The 19,736-nt window shown below is 37.3% G+C and overlaps 1 protein-coding gene across 8 annotated transcripts in view; it reads left to right on the top strand.

Annotated features, from left to right (window-relative positions):
• The window catches only part of PDE4D (phosphodiesterase 4D), an 807,734-nt gene that overhangs the window by 402,781 nt on the left and 385,217 nt on the right, over positions 1-19,736 (top strand). For 2 of the 8 annotated variants that reach the window (XM_073993476.1, XM_005556962.4), the window contains exon 1: positions 18,001-18,231. The exons of the other annotated variants lie outside the window; for them this stretch is intronic. Coding sequence is in view for 1 of the 2 variants with exons in the window: in XM_005556962.4 (XP_005557019.1) it covers positions 18,143-18,231 (89 nt within the window). In the remaining variant the exon portion in view is untranslated. Of the gene's footprint in view, positions 1-18,000; positions 18,232-19,736 lie in introns of those variants that run through there. 8 annotated transcript variants of the gene reach the window in all.

Here is a 19,736-nt window from a genome sequence, read left to right as displayed (position 1 = left end):
CTTTGTCCAGCTTGCCACTCTGTGTCTTTTAATTGAGGCATTTAGTCAATTTACATTTAAGATTAATATTGTTATGTGTGAATTTGATTCTGTCATCATGGTGTTAGCTGGTTATTTTGCAGACTTGTTTATATGGTTGTTTTATAGAGTCATTGGTCTGTACACTTCAGTGTGTTTTTGTAGTGGCTGGTAATGATCTTTCCTTTCTATATTTAGTGTTTCTTTCAGGAATTCTTGTAAGGCATGTCTGGTGGTAACACATTCCCTCAGTATTTGCTTGTCTGAACAGGATATTATTTCCCCTTCACTTATGATGCTTAGTTTGGCCAGATATGAAATTGTTGGTTGGAATTTTTTTTTTAAGAATGGTGAATATTGGCCCTCAATCTCTTCTGGCTTGTAGAGTTTCTGCTGAAAGGTCCACAGTTAGTCTGATGGGCTTCCCTTTGTAGGTGACCTTACCTTGCTAGATGCCTTTAACATGTTTTATTTGATTTCAACCTTGGATAATCTAATGATTGTATGTCTTGGGGATGACCTTCTTGTGAAGCATCTTACCGGGGTTTTCTTCATTTCCTGAATTTAAATGTTGGCCTCTATAACTAGGTTAGGGAAGTTCTCACGGATAACACCCTCAAATATGTTTTACAAGTTGGCTTTATTCTCCTCATGTATTTCAGGGACACCAATGAGTCGTAGATTCAGTCTCTTTACCTAATCTCATATTTCTCAGTTTTGTTCGTTCCTTTTCATTCTGTTTTCTCTATTCTTGTCTGGCTGTCTTATTTTAGAGAGCCAGTCTTCAAACTCCAAGATTTCTGAGATTTTTTCCTCCACTTGGGCTATTCTATTATTAGTACTTATAATTGCATTATGAAATTCTAATGTTTTCAGCTCTATAAGGTTGGTGACATTCTTGTCTATGCTGGCTATTTGTTTGTCAGTTCCTGCATTGTTTTATCATGATTTTTACCTTGCTTCCATTGGGTTTCAATGTACTTCTGTACTTCAGTGATCTTCATTCCAGTCCATATTTTGATTTCTATTTCTGTCATTTCAGCCATCTCAACCTGGTTCAGAGCCTTGCTTTAGAAGGGATGCGGTTGTTTGGAGGAAGAAAAGGCACTCTGGCCTTTTTTGTTTTCAGGGTTCTTGTGCTGATTCTTTCCCATCTTTGTGCAGTTTTCTACCTTTAATTTTTGAGGTTGCTGACATTTGAATTTTTTTTTCCTTTTATCCTATTTGATGACCTTGAGGGTTTGATTGTGGTATAAGGTGGATTCAGCTGGCTGGCTTCATTTCTGGAAGATTTTAGGGGTCCAGCGCTCAGCTCCCAACTTCTGGACTGTGTGCACTAACTCTGGGGTACTTGTATGAGGCCCCAACTTTGTTCTCTCGCTCTTCAAGGTTTGGAATCCACTCAGCTGGGGGGTGCTGAGATGGGACAGCTGCAGTGAAGTGCTAGTGGGTGCAGGGGTGCCTGCCTCCCTGCAGATGTTCACCAGAGTGGCAGAGGCAATGCAGCTTAGAGAGGTGGGCAGGAGGCACTTGCTGGAGCCTGTGTGCACAGTCACACTGGAGGTGGTGTTGGCTGGGGGTGGGGTGGTGGCAGGCACAGGTCTGAAGGCCTTCTCTGTGCCCCACAAGCAGGAGTAATAGCTCAGGATCCACTGTTCTCTGTGCAGCCACATGTTTACTTTTCAAATAATTTGATAAACTGAGTGAAAATACTGAGTTGAGAGTAGATGATTTCATTCCACTATGCTTAGAACTTTAACTTCTACTTATACAATTTTTTCTTCATTTTAAAACTTTGAACCAAATTGGCTTGTAACATAAACTAATAGATTCAATTAGTTATTGGGAATTATTTTCAAAGATGTGTCCAACATTCTAGACTTTAAAGTTTATATCCTCAAATCGTAATTGCTTGTAAAGTTTACTGGTTTATTTCCTCAAATGATCATTGCTGGTTTATGTATATGAAATATTCTCAAACATATCAAGGTACAGATAAAGCTATGAGACACGTAACCTTCTTCTATTGTCCATTGGGTAGGTAGAGAAATGGATGACATGGTTTATTTAAGCTAATTACTAAAGGAAATAGAGAAGCCTTGAGTCCTTTCTGGAACAAAACAGAATTAAACATTCATTACATGAGGGAAGGCAGAATTTCAAACAAAATAATGAAATTTCCCTGGAGTCTATCTTCTAATAAGTTTGATGGATTCATTTAACATACATTTATTTCACTCCTACTGTGCTGGGCAGTCCCAGGGTTATACAGCCCCAGGAGGTTCAGAGTCTAGTAGAACATGAGCATATTCCACTCTTTTTCTTTACAACACTCCTTTAGAGAAAAGAAGACTGCAGTTTGCATTTTTCTCTGGGTAGAAAACAAATTAGAGATGTAAAGAAACTTTGCTGAGCACTACAGATGCATTTGACGTGTTTATTCCTGTTGACTCATACCTATATCTCACCAGATAACCTATAGCATATTCATGCCCAAATTTATCTTTTTCTAATACTTTAGTTATAAAGTTGTCAGATAACCTGAAGAAGAATGGATATGAGCTTTTCACATCTATAGTAGGTTCACTTTCAATTCCAGAGAAATCATGGGCAGACCTTTTTTACAGCTAAACAAGGTATGGTAGTTTAACATCCGCAGTAAGATCAAAAACCACCTTAACTGAGTATGAAAAATATTTGATGACACAGTAGTCTTCCAACTAAGTTGAAAAGATGCAAATAGTACATATATGCCAGTACATATGCCAGTGTCTTGAATATTGGGAAAAAGGAGGATTCAAGGTGGGAAAAGTTCATGACATTGTTTCTCTAACTCCAGTCTTTCCTGCTCAAGTCCTTGCAAGTAGAATCAAAATATCAATTGTTCTGAAATGAATTCTGCTTTTATTATTTCACTCCCTTGTTCAGAAACACTTGGTAACTTTTCACTTCTAAATGTAACAAAAGTCCCACTCCTAACATATCATTCAAGTTCCTTCACAGTCCAGTCTCAACCTTTCTTTCCTTTTTGTTCCTAACTACCATTGCTCATAATAGAGTGATCTACCCTCCCAGAGATGTTCGATCTTTTGGCTTCCCTGGGCCACATTGGAAGAATTGTCTTGGGCCACACATAAAATACACTAACACAACAGCTGATGAGCAAAAAAAAAAAATAAAAACAAAAAACAAAAAATCTCATATAATGTTTTAAGATAGTTTATGAATTTGTGTTGGGCCACATTCAAAGCCATCCTGGGCCATGTAGCCCACAAGCCGTGGGTTGGACAAGCTTGCAGGTCCTAAACTCTGGTAATTTCACTACACCCTGGATATTCATACTTCTGGAGAGCAGAGGCTGTTTACACTTTTTATAGAGTAATATCAATCATAACGTTGAAGTGTTTAATAAGTATCAATATTTATCTCATCTGGCTCTCAGAACAGTGAATTAATTCACTTAGCAAATAATATCAAACCATTACCACTATCCAGCCCTATTCTAGTTGTTGGCCAAACAGCAGTGAATCAACATGTCTCTCCTCTGAAAGAATTTAATTTTTTTGTGGGGAGGATAGTACAAAATATATGAAATACATAAACACATTCAAAATGTGTGTCATGATGGTTAGTTCTATGAAAAAAAGTTAATGCAGAGTAAAGAAATAGTAATGGAAGTGTGATTTTAGATTAAAAAGTCAGAATGGGTATCCCTGTCTGTGAAACTGACATTTAAATCTTAACAAAAAGTGAATTATGCAGATTCCCAAAGGAAGAGTGTTTCAGGAAAAAGAAATAGCAAATACAAAGCTCCTTAGGAGGAGACACATTGTGTTTAAGGAACAGGAAGAAGATGAGTATTGTGGGAACCAAGTAAGCAAGAGAGAGAATAGAAAAGGAGTCCAGAAAGAGAGGAGAGGTCTTTTGAAAACCAAGGTACAGAGTTTGGATTTTATCCCAAATGGAGTGGGAAACCAGTAAGGGGTTTTGAGCAGAGAAATGGCATACATTTTCAAAGGATCACTGTGGGTGCTCTGTGAAGAATAGAGTTGCAGCAAGAGTAGAAGCAGGGAAAATGGTTATGAGGCCACTGCAGTAGCCTTGGAAGGAGACAATAGTGATGGCAGTGAAGATGGCGAGAAGTCATCAGATTTTGGCAATGTTTTGAAACCAGAGCTAACTGTGTTTGATGATGGATTTTTACATAGAGAGAGAGAAAAAGAGATGAGTCAAAGATGATTCAAGGGTTTTTGGCCTGAGCACATTGGAAATGTGTGTTTTTATTTATTGAGCTTGGGGAGTTCAAGGGAGGAGTAGGTTTAGTGGTGGGGTGGTTCTGTTTGAGCATCTTGAGTTTGATAGTCCTGTTTGTGGAAAATGCTTGGAGCAGTACCCCATTTACATCCACCCACTCTAGAGTTCTCCTGAGGCTATGGCAGACTCAGTCACTTTCCCAGTCTCAGGTACCTGGGGGCTTTCTGCAGTACAAAGAAGCCTGCTGAGACCATTTACAGGAGTTTTTAACATTCCCAGTGGCAACACTCTAACATTGAGGGTCCAGAGTTGGTGCTCATATACCCCGGGTTCCACATTCTCCAGTGGGACAGTCCTGAGGCATGTGTATATATGGTCCCTCAAAAGGTCCCTGGGGAGATTGGGCCCCATCTGCCCCTGCTTATTAATAAGCATTCTATTAACTTTTCTTCCTTGGCTATCCCACTTCCCCGTCACCTAACTTTTGCTTCCTAGAATCGCCTTCCTGCCTCTTCTCCAAATAAACTGTCCACTCCAAAATTTTGCACAATCTCCCTGGAAAGAATTCAACCTGAGACTATTGAATATCCATATGTCAGTGTCCAAGAAGGAGATTGATATACTATTCTGAAAACCAGGCAAAATGTCAGGGATGGAGATACAGTTGGGAGGCGTTAGTCTTTTTCACAAACCTATTCAAAAGTCCATTGCACAAGAACTAGATATGTGTAGTTTTCTACACAGACTTGTTCTCATCCTTGTCTGCCTCATGTCATCTCCTCCACATGAATACAATGATACGCATCAATGAATGCTCTGAACTTTCAGCAAAGGCCACAGTAGAATTTCTAGATAGTAGTAGATTGAGAAGTGATGATAATTGATTGGAAGCCAAGGGATCTTGGGGACTTGTCTTGAATTTGCATTTACATAGAAAGCACATCGTTTTTATTTTTGATATGTTTATTTGTGGTGGGTTTGGAAAACCTTGTAGTGGTTATGGAGGGACACCCCAACCCATCCTTTGGTGTTGCCATTGCTTTTAAATTATGATATGTGCTAAGCCACACATTCTCATTTACCTAGCTCAGAGTTCTAAGCATGTTTTTCATGATGGTTTGAGTAGGAAAGTGAGTAGCAATGAATGAGCTCCTCAATAAATACATAGCACAGACACTGACTGTACTCACTTCCCAATCAATTGTTCAACTGAATGTGAGAAGTCATTTTCTCTCCTGTTTTGAGTCAGCATATCACATAAAGCACAACTCTTCCTGCATACATTGTACCATATTCCACAGTAATTTATTTTTTTGGGAGAAGTATCTAAAATTTGGTTTTTCCTGCTGAGCAGTTATCCAGATAATTGCAAATCAGTGGAATCATTTACATGAATAAAGACTTTTCTTCTAATTAACATGCTAAATCAAGCACACCAAATGTCTCTAATTCTCATATTACTCAAATGGTAATATTTTTGTCAGTGACTATCATATGAAATTTCAGGTGCCTAATGCATTTTCAAATGGCACTCATAAGCATACTAATGTTTTATAAATAAATGTCTCCATATTTTTAAGATGAATGGACAATTTTTGATTTTTAATATAGTCCCCAATTTTCAATTTTTCAATTTTCTTTTACCAATTGGAAAAACAGCATTCATCAGAGCAAAAGAGCAAGTTTCACAAGTCATGGGAACAAACATAGATGCTAATTTCCTATTTTAGGAAGTTCTTTTTAAAGCATTATCATTAAGAAGCATAACTCTGTGGAATATTTATGTGCACATTTAATAATAGAGAATTCGGATGTCAAGGCTGTGTGTTACTCATACCCATACATGCATCCTCAAAAAGCCTTGGAAGTTAATCCTCAGCTGATGAAAGCTAAGCAATTGCTCTGGAAGGATACTTGAAGCTCTTGGCTCTTGGGGTGAAGGTACAGTCACGAAAACCTCTCTTCACAAGAGGGCGCTGTGCAAACATCTAGCTCCTCATAAAGGAAAATACCCTTGCAGACTGGCACGAAGTGGGTTTCTTCACATCTATTAAGAGCTCGGCTCTTCATAAAGGAAAATTTCCTTGCAAACTGGCACGAAGTGGATTTCTTTACATCTATTAAGAGCTCTGCTTCTTTCTCTCTCTTGCTTTTTCCTTGCCATTCCTCTTCTTAGGCTCTGTGAGGCAGACTTCTTGTCTTCTCTAGTTGTGCTTCTGCAAACTGCATCATGCTGCTTCTATTAATGATTTGATTTTAAATAATACCATCATAGGTGTTAAATGATGTGTATGCCTATCTGGCTTCTCAGGACTTCTCTCTCTGACCACTTAACATCTCACCAATGTGTAAAATATCTGTGAGACATGTTTAATTTAATATGATTCAAAAGTCTTACTCTTGACCTTTGTTTGAAGTCTAATAAACTAAAAACCTAAAATTCCTGGTGGGAAAAAAAGAAACTTGACTACTCCAGTTTTTTAATAACATGTATTTCATTTATTCTGATTATAAAAGTCATCTTTTTTATTGTAGAAAATATAAACATTATGGAAAATAAAATTTTAAAATGTCTATCATTCTATTACCCAGAAATAACTTGATCAACATTTTGGTGCATATTTTAATTAATAGATTTTAAATGAGAAATGCTTTTCAGGAGTAATTAGATTCTACTTAGTATTGACAATTTTATAATATGCTTTTAAACAAAGTATTAACATTAACTTTTTTGGAAAATGCTACTTTCTGCTATTTATAGCTGTATTAGCTATTTTCTCTGAACTTCTGCTTTAATGAGTTTATATTAGAGTTGCAAATACACATTCTTTGAATGTACTTGAGAAGTCAATAGTCTGAATCTGAGATTTCCCACAGCTCTTGGAGCACCTGAGAGCACACTAGCTTCTTGCACGACTCTCTGCGGTACTTGCTCCTTCCTGATAGGATGCTTTTGCAAGCGTACAACTCCAAACATGGGCTGAGTGTTCAGTAGTCATTTGTGTTGAGTTCTTCAGTTTCATGGAGACTAAAATTAGGTTTTCTCTGTCACTCTTGTGATGTCATCTGACCTTGACCTGCATTTCAAATTGCTGAGAAGTTAGCAAGCTGACTTTTACACTAGCCACATCAGAAATAATTGAATAAAAATAGAGTTATTGAGGTTGAGATTTTTTTCGTTTATTAGAAAAGTACTATGTCTTGTTCATAACAAGGCCAAATGTTTATATAATGTTCATTTAAAATATATCAAAAGGAAACAAAATAATAAAACCCACAGAAAACCCAAAAACATCTTGCTTACTAAAACATCTCTTGATTTATAAATATCATAGTTTAGTTTGTACAATATCAGTAACAGTGGAAAGTTCCCAATCATCTCATTCCCAAGTGCTTGACTGACTTATAACTTACCAACAATTTTCTTATTTCAGAGAATTCCAAAAACATTTTACCTAGGACTAAACTGGAATAAAGCTTCATGGTTGATAGCTTTTATCACTTAAATGGGTATTGATTTGGATAACTCATAATCTTGAGCGTATCTTTAGATTTACTTTTTATCCTGAATTTATTTTTGTTAGTAAGATTTAGAAATTCCAATTTATTTTGTGCTTTATATGACATAGAAAAAAACACATTGTCTTTCCTGTACAAAGTCCACTCTTCAAAATAGACTCCAGAAGAAAACATAGAGGCTTATAACTTAGGTTCAACATAGGCACAATCCTAAATATTATTCAGATGAGTCTCATCTAAATAATTGCTCACCTAATATGATAATCACCTGTTAAGAAGCAGTCTCTTAAATGTCACTGTTGGAATCTAAACAATAGATACACAGGTGTTCACTGTAAACTTGTTTCAATTTTTCTGTATTTTTGAAAATGTTCATAATACCATCTTGTGGGGGGGAACTCTTTTTGACATGGCAAGTATCCTAAATATTTACTCTGAAACAGGTCTTATATGCTCTATCAAGTTTATAATTTACACATCCCTAATTCGGCTCATTCTGGACTATTCCAGGACTGATTGCCCTACTAAGGCATGCTTATTTTTTCTTTATGTGTATAAGAAGGATTCAAAGGGACCATTTGTCCGTTTTAATGTTGTAAGCAGTACTGATATGTTTTATTGAGAAAAAGCTTACTACCATAGGTTACAGAGATATTTTTTCTGAGGTAAGATTCTTTCTGGTTTGCAAGCTTTTGTAAGGAGGCACCAGGACCCATCTCTGTACCCCTGTTCATGAAGCCCTTATTTAGACCCACACTGGGCTGAAATAGGAACTTCCGTACAAATGTATCTCTCCTGTGCTCTTTCCACTCTAACAGAAGGGTGAGAATTGACTGGTTGAGGCCAAATATTTCCCCCAGGCCAGTGTTACAAACTAGCATTTCACCAAAAATATCTCACTGGATTTGTTTTTAATGTTGATGATCTGAAAAATCATCTTCTTGGGTTGTTTGTTTGTTTGTTTGTTTTTTAGAGATAAGGTCTCACTCTGTCAGCCAGGCTGGAGTGCTGGAGTTCAGTGGCACAATCACAACTCGCTACAGCCTCGATTTCCCAGGTTCAAGTGTTCCTCCCACTCCGGCTTCCCAAGTAGCTAGGACCCCAGGCATGCACCACCATGCCTGGCTAACTTGTCTCTTTTTTGTAGAGATGGGATCTAGCCATGTTTCCCAGGCTGGTTTCCAACTCCTGGGCTCAAGATACCTGTCCGCCTTCGCTTCCCAAAGTGCTGGGATTACAGGCATGAGCTTCATACCTGATCACCTTCTTCTTAATTATATACATTTTTTTCTTAAATGTATATAATTAAAATGTTATTTTTTATTTCTATAAATATTTTCTATTCCTTCTTTTCTTGTTGCCCTGATACTTTAAATAAATGTAAGCCCAGTCAAATTTTTTATTACCCTTGAGTTTCAGTTTTTGGTTCATTCAGCTCTAAGTTCTCTTTGGGCATGAATCGTGTTCACCAATGACTACTAGCAGGCAGCTGGCATAGCCTGGGGGCACGTAGGAGATGCTAAACATGCATTTGTGGGTAGAAGGAAGGAGGGAAGGAAGGGAAGGAAGGAGGGAGGGAGGGAAAGAAGGAAGGGAGGGAGGGAGGGAGGGAGGAAGGAAGGAAGGAAGGAAGGAAGGAAGGAAGGAAGGAAGGAAGGAAGGAAGGAAGGAAGGAAGGGAGGAGGGAGGGAGGGAAGGGAAGGGAAGGAGGGAGGGAGGGAGGGAGGGAGGGAAGGAAGGAAGGAAGGAAGGAAGGAAGGAAGGAAGGAAGGAAGGAAGGAGGGAGGGAAAGAAGGGAAGGGAAGGAAGGAAGGAAGGAAGGAAGGAAGGAAGGAAGGAGGGAGGGAAAGAAGGGAAGGGAAGGAAGGAAGGAAGGGAAGGAAGGAGGGAAGGAGGGAAGGAAGGGAAGGAAGGAGGGAAGGAAGGAAGGAAGGGAAGGAAGGAGGGAAGGAAGGAAGGAGGGAAGGAGGGAGGGAAAGAAGGGAAGGGAAGGAAGGAAGGAAGGAAGGAAGGAAGGAAAGAGGGAGGGAGGGAAAGAAGGGAAGGGAGGGAAGGAAGAAGGGAAAGAAGGAAGGGAAGGAGGGAGGGAAAGAAGGGAAGGGAAGGAAGGAAGGAGGGAAGGAAGGAAGGAGGGAAGGAGGGAGGGAAAGAAGGGAAGGAAGGAAGGAAGGAAGGAGGGAAGGAAGGAGGGAAGGAAGGAAGAAGGGAAGGAGAGAAGGAAGGAGGGAAGGAAGGAAGAAGGGAAGGAGAGAAGGAAAGAAGTGAAGGGAAGGAAGGAGGGAGGGAAGGAAGGGAAGGGAAGGAAGGAAGGAGGGAAGGAGGGAGGGAAGGAAGGGAAGGGAAGGAAGGAAGGAAGGAGGGAAGGAGGGAGGGAAGGAAGGGAAGGGAAGGGAGGAAGTAAAGAAGGAAGGGAAGCTGGTTGGTTTGATTAGCTGTTGAACAAAATTCCATGTAGAAAGTAGCTTCCTAGTCTGTATCTTTCAGCTGTGTTTATTTCGAAGCATTGTGTGTTTTTGTTAGGGTCACTTATAGAATATTTAGAAGAATAATTGCTGCCTCATGCATTTCACCATCCAGTGCCCTGGTGAGCCTTAAAAACCCATAGTTATAATTTTGTTTCTTTGACCAAAGTTTGTTTTATTTTCAAATATAAGTTCAATCCCTTAAGACTCATTTATAGCATATATATCAAACAAAAATAAGTCAAATTTAACTCAGAATTTTGCCATAAATGATTTTACTGAATATCATCTGACCAATGAAATAACAATTATGTGTTCTGAAATTACTTCTACATTTTTAAGGTGGTAAATTTAACAAAAAAAAAATCTCTAATATAAAAATGGCTTATTCTCTAAAATTTAGAGGTAAGCTAAAGTTTTCACCAAGAGTCCATTATTTATCACTTTCCAAACTTGGAAAAGTCACTTAACTCCACTGAACCAGTAGAAATAAAATTAGTGGTAACATTGAAAGCAAAAACCAGAACCAGTCCTATTGCCTTATTAATAATAGCCTAATTGTGTAAATGACTGTTACAAATTTCTTACCTGGTCCTGAGAGAGAGCTAGTATGTGGCACCCTAAGTTTTATATATTCTGTTACAAAACAAAAACAACAACAATAAGCTGTTTTCTTTTGCTGTTACTGAAACATCCGGATTTCTATTGTAGCCCCTAGCACATTGTTACCTTTGGTTGGATGGACTGAAAAGTGTTGTGATTTTTCTCCTATGTAGAATATTCAGAGGAAAAGTGCAGGGCAGTGCACAATGCATACAAACACTGACAGGATCACTTTTCCTTAAGCCGAACTATACTCTAGGACTTCTCTCTCTCTAGTTACCACAGTTGAACCCACTCAGCCCCTACTTACAGCCTCAGTCCCACCCCAGGCTCACAGGCCAATTTTGTCCCTAGAATTAGGAATTGAAAGATCTAGGGTAAGCCAGGCACAATGGAGACACGATTTAGAGATAAGCAAAACTGACTTGGACTCACATGTCTGTCATATATTACCTCTGTGGTTTTAGCCAAGTTCCTTAACCTCTCTGAGTCTCAGATTTCTCATCTATAAAGTGGTGATAATAATGTCTGCTCGTGAGTTGGAAGATTAAGTGACATTATGTAGATCTTATACCTGACACCAATTGCTTTTCCTGTGAAAGTTCAAAACTTCCCTTATGATTTAATTCTTCAAGGAAGGGGACCTGACCTTTTCCATTCCTGTATTTACTTATATTCTAGGCATGTACTGGTTAACCTATAGGTTTTGCAATTAAGAGGGACCTCAATTTTGACCTCAGATCTGCTACTCATTGGCTGTATGATCATAGGGGCAAGTTACTTCAACTTCGTAAACCTTCATTTCCTCAGTGGTGATACAGAATAAAAATAACATAAAGCACATAGATAAATTATTGTGAGGATAATATAATATATATTATAGCCTAAAATTCTGTGCAGAGTCTTCAGAATGCTTTCATGTAAGTTACCCTATTCAGTCCTCTCAAAAGCTCTTTGCAATGGCTCTCTCTCAAAAGAGAACCAAATGGATAAGACATTATAACTCAGCAAGCTCAATAAACACCACAGAATAAACACCAAATAAGTGGATGATATCATCATAGTAAAATGAGGAATTAGAAAAGTTACCCTGACATTATGGTGATGTTTGGTTCACAAACTCATTCAGTGCACAGCAAGTGTCCAAGTAAGGAAGGGGTCTGAGGATGACAGGTACTCAGGAATGGGAAAGTTTATGACTGTTGGCTCCAACAAATGGATAACCAGATTTAACAAGATATTGAACAGTCATAGAAAAAAATCCACAGCACCAAAATTTAGCACGTGAGATTTTTATTTAGGGATTCTTGGTATTGGGGGTCTTTTTTTTTTTTTCTCTCAAGGGAGTGATTTTGTTTCTCGGCCTAGCAATTTCATCACTGCTTTTGCTTATTTGTAAGCATAATTCTAAAAAGTCAGAAGAAGCCATTTCTTTCCTTATTTGGTGCGTGGTCAACAATAAGGGTAGCATGAATTGGAGTCAGTGTTGCAAATGGTTTCCCAATTAAACAACCTGTCTCTAGGATCCCATAAGTTTTCAAAAAACAAATAGAAATATTTCTGTATTTAGGAGAAGCTTACAGTTTTGAACAATCGAGAAATTCCATCACCTAGTTTTAGTAAAATTTCTTGCCACCTAATTTTTTTAGATCTTGTAAACAAAGTTCATAGACTGTTTTAATGCTGCAAATAAAACATTAACATTTCTTCACATGATTAACCTTCAAAATATAACAGCTGATATTTTATTCTTACACACATGCGATATATAGATTTCAAATAGAGAAAAGTGTTATCTATCAAAACTGAAGACTGATACTGTTTTTGAAACTGATAAAATGGTATGCCTACTTACCATGCTCATGAAGTAACCAACTGGCAATTTTTAGAACTTGAAAATGTTTCTAACAGTATAAAAATAGTTTTCCTACCTCTCCCAAAAGCTTACAAACATCAGTAGTATGTGCCTAAAATTTTGTGCAGTTTTCAGAATGTTTTTATATAAATTACTTTATTCAGCCCTCTCAAAAGCTCTTTGCAGTGGCTCTCAAATGAGAACCAAATGGGTAAGATACTGAAACTCAGCAAGGTCAGGCAACGATTTTCAAGGTCACATGGCAAGTTCGTGGCATAACTGTAACTCTAATCTCTAATCTCCTATGCAAGTGCTGCCCTGAAGATTTGCCCAATGGTGTTTTGATTAAAAAGTTAATCAATTGATCAAATAGGAAAATGAAACTAAATAAGCCCTACCTGAATTACCTGTTGTGAATTTTCTGCCCCTATTTAGGCACATATAAGAATATAATGTAAGTGGTCCATCTTGTTTTTAAGATGCCCTGAAAATATTGGTTTGTCAATTTATTAAACCAACATAATTGTGTTGCTTATGTCTCTAGACTATTTGCTAAGCACTGAGCACCCAGATGAAAAGCAGACGTAATCCATGTTCTTATAGTGTTTAGATCTATCAGGGGAGCCAGACACTGAATAAGTCTTTACTAATGTGATGACACTGACAAAGAGGAAGTGCAGAGTGCAGTGGAGACATCACCTGGTGTGGGGAGGCAGGGAAGACTTCCGGAGGAAGTGAATTTCAAGATGTAATCCTATATCCACCACTCTTTCACTCACCAGTCAATAGCTAAGTAGGATTTTTATTTAAGACTGCATTCATGAATAGAATATTAAACAGAAAGAATTTTTATGACCTTTAAAATTTTCATATGCAGAGAATTGAACAAGACAATTAGAGACACCAGAAGACTTTTACACACTTGTTCGAAAATTGTGTTAAATTCTTTATTTCAAGTGATTAGTCTACATTGATTTCAAGATTTTTAAAGAATTTGAGTCTAGAAATATTTTTTGAATAGTTAGAAAAATATCTTAGGAACTTGTCAATCATTTAGTAGATACTCAATAAACATAAAATTTATTTTCTTTTCCTTCTATTTCTTCCTCCGTGATATCTTTCCTTCAACCCCATTTATCCAAGTATTCAGAAGGAGCTTTGTTAGTTTAGTGAATAGAAAAGCTTGATTTAGTTATTTTCCAAATTGCTAAAAAAATTCCTAAACATAATGTAGATGGAAACCTTAAGTGTCTAGTAAAACATTTTGATTCACAATCCGTAGTTGTATTGATTTTTTATCATTATGTTTAAGCATGCCTCTTATTGATTGTTTTAGTCTATATCCTGATTTTAGCTCTTTAATTATAATTTGTGTCTGTTTGTGTCCTGGGTCATATATGAGTAATGAATGCAATTGTAGACGCTTAAAGCACAGAGCATGCTTTCCCAGTGTTCTTCAGACCATGAGGTTCCTTCAATTATGTTAATGTTTTACTGTTGCCAAATCTTAAAATAATTGTCTCCCATTTCAGAACATGGATTAATTGACTTTTCAATCAAGTAGGCTCATATAAGGTTCAGAATGAATATTTGAAAGCAATTCAAAGAAAATTCTAGTATTATTTTGCGACACTTCATTTGGAGAAATAACTTACAGTTGATTATGATAAGTAATGTAATAAAAAATGTTTTTTACATTTACTTGTACTGAATGGACATTAGTTTTAAGGAGTACACAAGTCCCGTTGTCAAACTGCCTTTTGTCACACTCTTTTGCAATCTATCACTCTGAAGATAGAATTACGACGACACCCTCATCAGAAGTAGATGGTAAATAACAGTCTGTTATTTGCTTCCACGTTAACTTCTGCTGGCTTTGAGTCTGTAACAGAGACTATTTCAAAATACAGCACTATCCTGAAACCCACTATCTGCCTGCTCTGGTTTCCTGAAGCAATGTCTTTCAACCTAACGCAACCCCACTGATATAACTGTTTATTTCTCTGAAGTTCAGTTCAACCCTCTTCCCTCCGTATGCCTGTTAACTAGAGACTTGATGTGCAAGTAATTGAATACCTGTGTGGATTGTTTAAATTATCCCACTCTCAAATTTGAGAGTTTCATTTTTATTCATAGTAGCTGTCTCCTATAAAGGAAATTCTGAGTTTCTGTGTCAGACACCGAAACCCAAATTTGCCATTTGTAACATCTGGAATCTTGGAACCAAAATCCCAGAAATATTCAAGAGACAAAAGAGATGCCTTATTTAGAGCTCTGCAGAACATAAGAGCTAAGTTATTGGCAAGAGATGGGCACTTTGCTGATACTTTAGGGGGGTTAGGACTTACATGGATAACAATTGGATGGGAGCAATGTTTAGATTTCCGAATCCGGTTTCCCTGGGACATATAAAATTAGTTTGCACAACTTGTAAACAATAAATTGTCCCAGGGATGGAACATCTCTCCTTGCTCTTCAATCGTGCTTTTACTAAAATTCATCTGGAAAAATAAACACTTAATAAATGACAGTAATTAGAATGTTCAAAAGATGTCTTCTTTGTTATTTTCTACTCTTTGATACCCATGAAGTAAAAATTATAAACAGCTTATTGTAATATAAATGCTAGTAAACATTCATCCTAGAAAATCATTGTATTTAATTTCTTATTTTTTCCAAATGTCTAAATTCTCCTGTCTGTGAAATATTAGCCAGTTCTTAAAAACAATATTGATACTTATATTTGAAATCAAGGCTTAATTTTGCTCACAATTAATCTCAGAAATAAGTAGCTTATTTCTATGACCTTACTGAGGCCTGGTAACCTAAGCGGGATTATGTGTAACTGTGTGGAAGAAATGAAAAGGAGGCGGTAAGTAATTATTTAAGAAAAAGTAACATTAATGTTGGCAGACACTTCTTGTGTCTGTAACTGATTTCACACTGGGAAAATGAAGCAGAGTTTCGATTTTCCTGTTCATAATTTCACATTTACAGTTCCATTGTTTTTATCTTGCTTAACTGTTCTAGATGTCTGCCTTTACGAAGCAGGGGGGAAAGAAGGAAATGTTTTTGACAATAATGAAAACGACAAGATTGGTTCTCCTTCCTTGTACATTTTTAGAAATAGTTGAACATTCCCTAGCAGATTCATTCTAGATTATTCGTATGTCCGTATAGTTTATCAATTAGATATCCATTAATTGAATATCCTTTAAAAAATGTAAATTGGTAAGCAAAGGCAGTTAATTATTTGTGAAAATGTGTGCTGCTGGCTGTAGCCTGAATAGAAAGATGACGTTTTTCTTGCTATCAGTAAAATTGGGATAACAATGAAAATATTTTTCTGCTTCCAAAGTCATATACATAGACTGTAGCTTTTATTACAAATCAGTGACGCTGTTTCACCTACAAAATTTTAAACACCACTGGACAAAATGAGAGCTTTGTGTTGCCTGGAGGGTGAAAAAAGTCCATCTTTGCCAGCAACATCCCTTCCACTCTTAGGCTTGTCTTCGTGGCCTCCCTCCCCCTCCCTTTCAAGCCACCCCACCCCACCAGCTCTTTACACAGATTCCTCCCCTCTTCACACAGATCGCCAGTTATCTTACACTGTCTGGCTTTAGTCTCAGATGAAGACTTTCTACTAAGCAGCAAGTCGTTCAGCTCAGTGCTAACTCTGCCAGGAATGTGTGTATTTCCTAAGAGCTGCCCAAAATGGAAATTAAATAGTTTGAAAGAATTAAATGATAATGGTAGCATTTCAGGCACCAGAAGGGCAGATTGGCATCAGTATAAGCACCTTTTCAGTCCTTCTTTGAGAACACCAGGAAAGTAGCTACGTGTTTTGCCCATGCGAAATTTGGATCGCTATACAAAAGCAAAAAGACAGTTTGTGAAGTATTACAGTATTGCAAGTTGATTCAGAGAGAATGTGTTGTGTTTATTTTTGAACTCTGTGCTCCTCCAAGGTTGCTGCTGTTCAGGGCAGTTCTCACTCACCCACTTTCTTTGAGTTCATGTGTCTGATAAGGAAGAGGTGAAACTGTAAAAATGTTTCCTATTACTCATCTCCAAAGCTGATATGAAACCTGTAGCATTCTTAAGAACCCCTGGTGTGCTGGATGCTGTTGTGAAAATAAGCATAATGTTTAATGTCTTGAGCTTTTACTGAAATTATATGAATATGCAAGACTCCCTTGGTGTACAAGAGACAGATAGAGCTTTAGAGGTCTGAAAATTTGCAGATATGGTGATGTTCACTGAGCTCAACTATTGGTCAATTTTGTCCGGTTCAGAGAGGGTTAAATTCTCTCTTGGACACTTGAAGCCTCTCTAATCTTATCCTGGAGAAGTGGTGCTCTCCCTTGGTTTACAGTTGAGGTTACCCGCGGGGCAGTGTTTGGACACGGACTGATGAAATTATGCTGCATTGTTAACATTGAATACCACTCAGTGGTGAGGACCGATGACGGCACTAGGGTCCTTTGACTCCATGGGTACAATATCTTGAAATAGATGCTTTCCCAAAATGTCCTGGACTCATAAAACATGTGAAGGATTCTATTTGGCTTTCATCATTTATTTAATTTGAAAGAAAGTTGTTTTAACGGATTTATCAGAGTTAAGAAATGTTTCTAGGGAATAGAAAATGGACAAGATAATTGATCTTTGTTGTCAAAGTCATGCATTGTAATTCACTCTCTAACTCCTTGAGGGAAAAGCTGCCAAAAGCTCTGAAAGTGATCTGCCTGTTTTTCTCACACTGACTTGTAGAGAGGCACTGGTATTTTCAAGACGACTAAATCCTGTTTACATCCTGTGGAAGGTTGACTAAGAATGATATCCATCTCTTTTTAAGAGAAGTTGAAATAAGGAAAATTATAGTTGGCAGTTAGCTGTGTGAAATTTAGTAATCTTTTTCAGATGACCCAGTCATAGGCATGTATTTACTTTTTAAAAAGTTTTAATAAAGCCCTCTGGGTTTACAGTTTTTAAAGTTCACACTGATACAAAGGTTTACCCACTTAATTACACCTTTCATTGTGTGTGCATGCATGTGTGCATGCATGTGTGTGTGTGTTGTGCTTTTCTGGAGTGGCATGTGACTATGCTGTTTAATCAGGGCTATATTTAAAAACAAATTTTCTAGGGAGTGTTTCTCACATTAATTATGAGATAACGCCTGAGTGAAGCAAGCTCTGTTGCAAAGGCCAAGTGTCATGCAGCAGGAAGTCCTGGCCATCCCTTCCAGCCCTGCCTCAGCCAGCCTGCCACCTCTCTGTCAGCGCATACTACTGCACAAAGGAAATGCCCTCACTCAGCTACAAGTGCCTCCTGCTCCTGCTCCCTGCGGGGCCTCAGGGCCCCAGGGCCCGGCACCAGCTCTGACTTCTCGTGGTTCCTGTGGATCTTGGCATCGTCCTTACAAATGGCTTTTGTTTGGGATCCTCTGGGAGCCACAGTGCCAGGACCGTCTACAGGAGCCAAATCAAGATTGCGTTTCTCAAAGTCCTACAGGTATTGCTCTTTTCCTTTTGTAGCTAGGAAGAACTGCTTAACTGCCTTAGGCCCCTTGCAAATAAGCCTTTGCCCTATGTTCACCTTCTAAGTCCTAATGCTGGTTAATTTGACAATATATGAAATAAGAGCCAAGAAGATGATGCAGAAGTTGAAGAAAGTTGACCAACTTTAAAAGCTAATTCTGAGAGTTAAATGGCAAACTTAACAAAGCATTCATATTACTGCCACCTGAAAAACAGTGTATTAACTTGTCTAATGGCTTCATATAGTCAACCTAAATGTTAGGGAAGGGTAAACCAACAACAAGAACACTACAGTATTCTTTATAAGTGTTTCAGGGCACATCCACATGAAAAAATTGAAACTAATGCTGTTTCAGGTAGTAATTCAGTGTTAATCTTGCCCAGCAGAATTAGATGCCATGAAGTCAAACTAAATATTTTAATCTTTTGTTTCTGGAAATAATATTAAAAATCTTGACCTCATGACTTCACTAAACTGTCAATGACTGTTTTACAAGAAAATCAGCTTATTTTAACCAAGTAACTGGAAAAAAAGAAGACACTTTTAAAAATCTTGGATTTCCTTCTCATTTGAGTATTCTAGGTATTAATAAAGAGAAGATTGATTATTCTTTATTATTGTTTATAAATAAAAGCTTTTTTTGTTTTCTATTGATTAAAATTTATAGCACTGAAAGGTATCTATTTAATCAATAGTAAATAGAAGTGACATTGTTTGCAAAATTTTGGATATAAGGTCTCTCTTATTTAGACCAAATGTAGCACATCTGGAAGCTGCCAGGCCTATGTAGAAATGTACATTAACACAGGATTAAAATGTGTTCTGATTTTCCTGCATAGAAAACATTCAAAATTTGAATTAAAATGATTTATAAGGATTATTTGCTTTAGACAGTAAAGAAGACAATGTCCTTGGAACTTTTAGGGAACTATAAAATCAGAGAAATCAAATTAAAAAATTTGTTATAACAATGCAAAAGCAAACTTTGGCAAGAGATAAATATAATTTTTATTTGAAAAGAAATTAACGATTTATTACGTTAGTTTGTAATAGCTATAAAATTTGGTTGAAAATTTGAAATTATATGCCTACTATGTGCTTTGCATTCTGTCGAATGTGATTCTCATGTTTATTATATGCTAAATCGTACATTCAGAACTTAACATCAATTATTTGCTAACTTTACTGTGCATATTTCCAATTTATGGTGGCTTCTAGGCTCTCTTCATCACTGAGATCTGATCACAAGCTCCTTAATATCATAAATCTCCAACTGCTGAATAAAGTAAAAGCAGTAGCTTGATGGACTAAAGAATTTGAGAAATCTCATGAAATGCAAAGTTTAAGCTCTACTCTCAGTTTGGCAAAGATATTTTTATCTGAGGTGTTATGGTATGATAAAAATTTAAAGCTATATGATAAATATATTTTTTCAAGGTTCCTTTGGTCAAGTTCTGGCCCTTTCCAAAATATAAGCA

The sequence above is a fragment of the Macaca fascicularis genome, chromosome 6, assembly GCF_037993035.2.
Source record: "Macaca fascicularis isolate 582-1 chromosome 6, T2T-MFA8v1.1".
Classification (NCBI taxonomy): domain Eukaryota; kingdom Metazoa; phylum Chordata; class Mammalia; order Primates; family Cercopithecidae; genus Macaca; species Macaca fascicularis.
The sequence above is the reverse complement of the archived record's forward strand: the minus strand, read 5'-3'. Positions and strand labels throughout refer to the sequence as shown.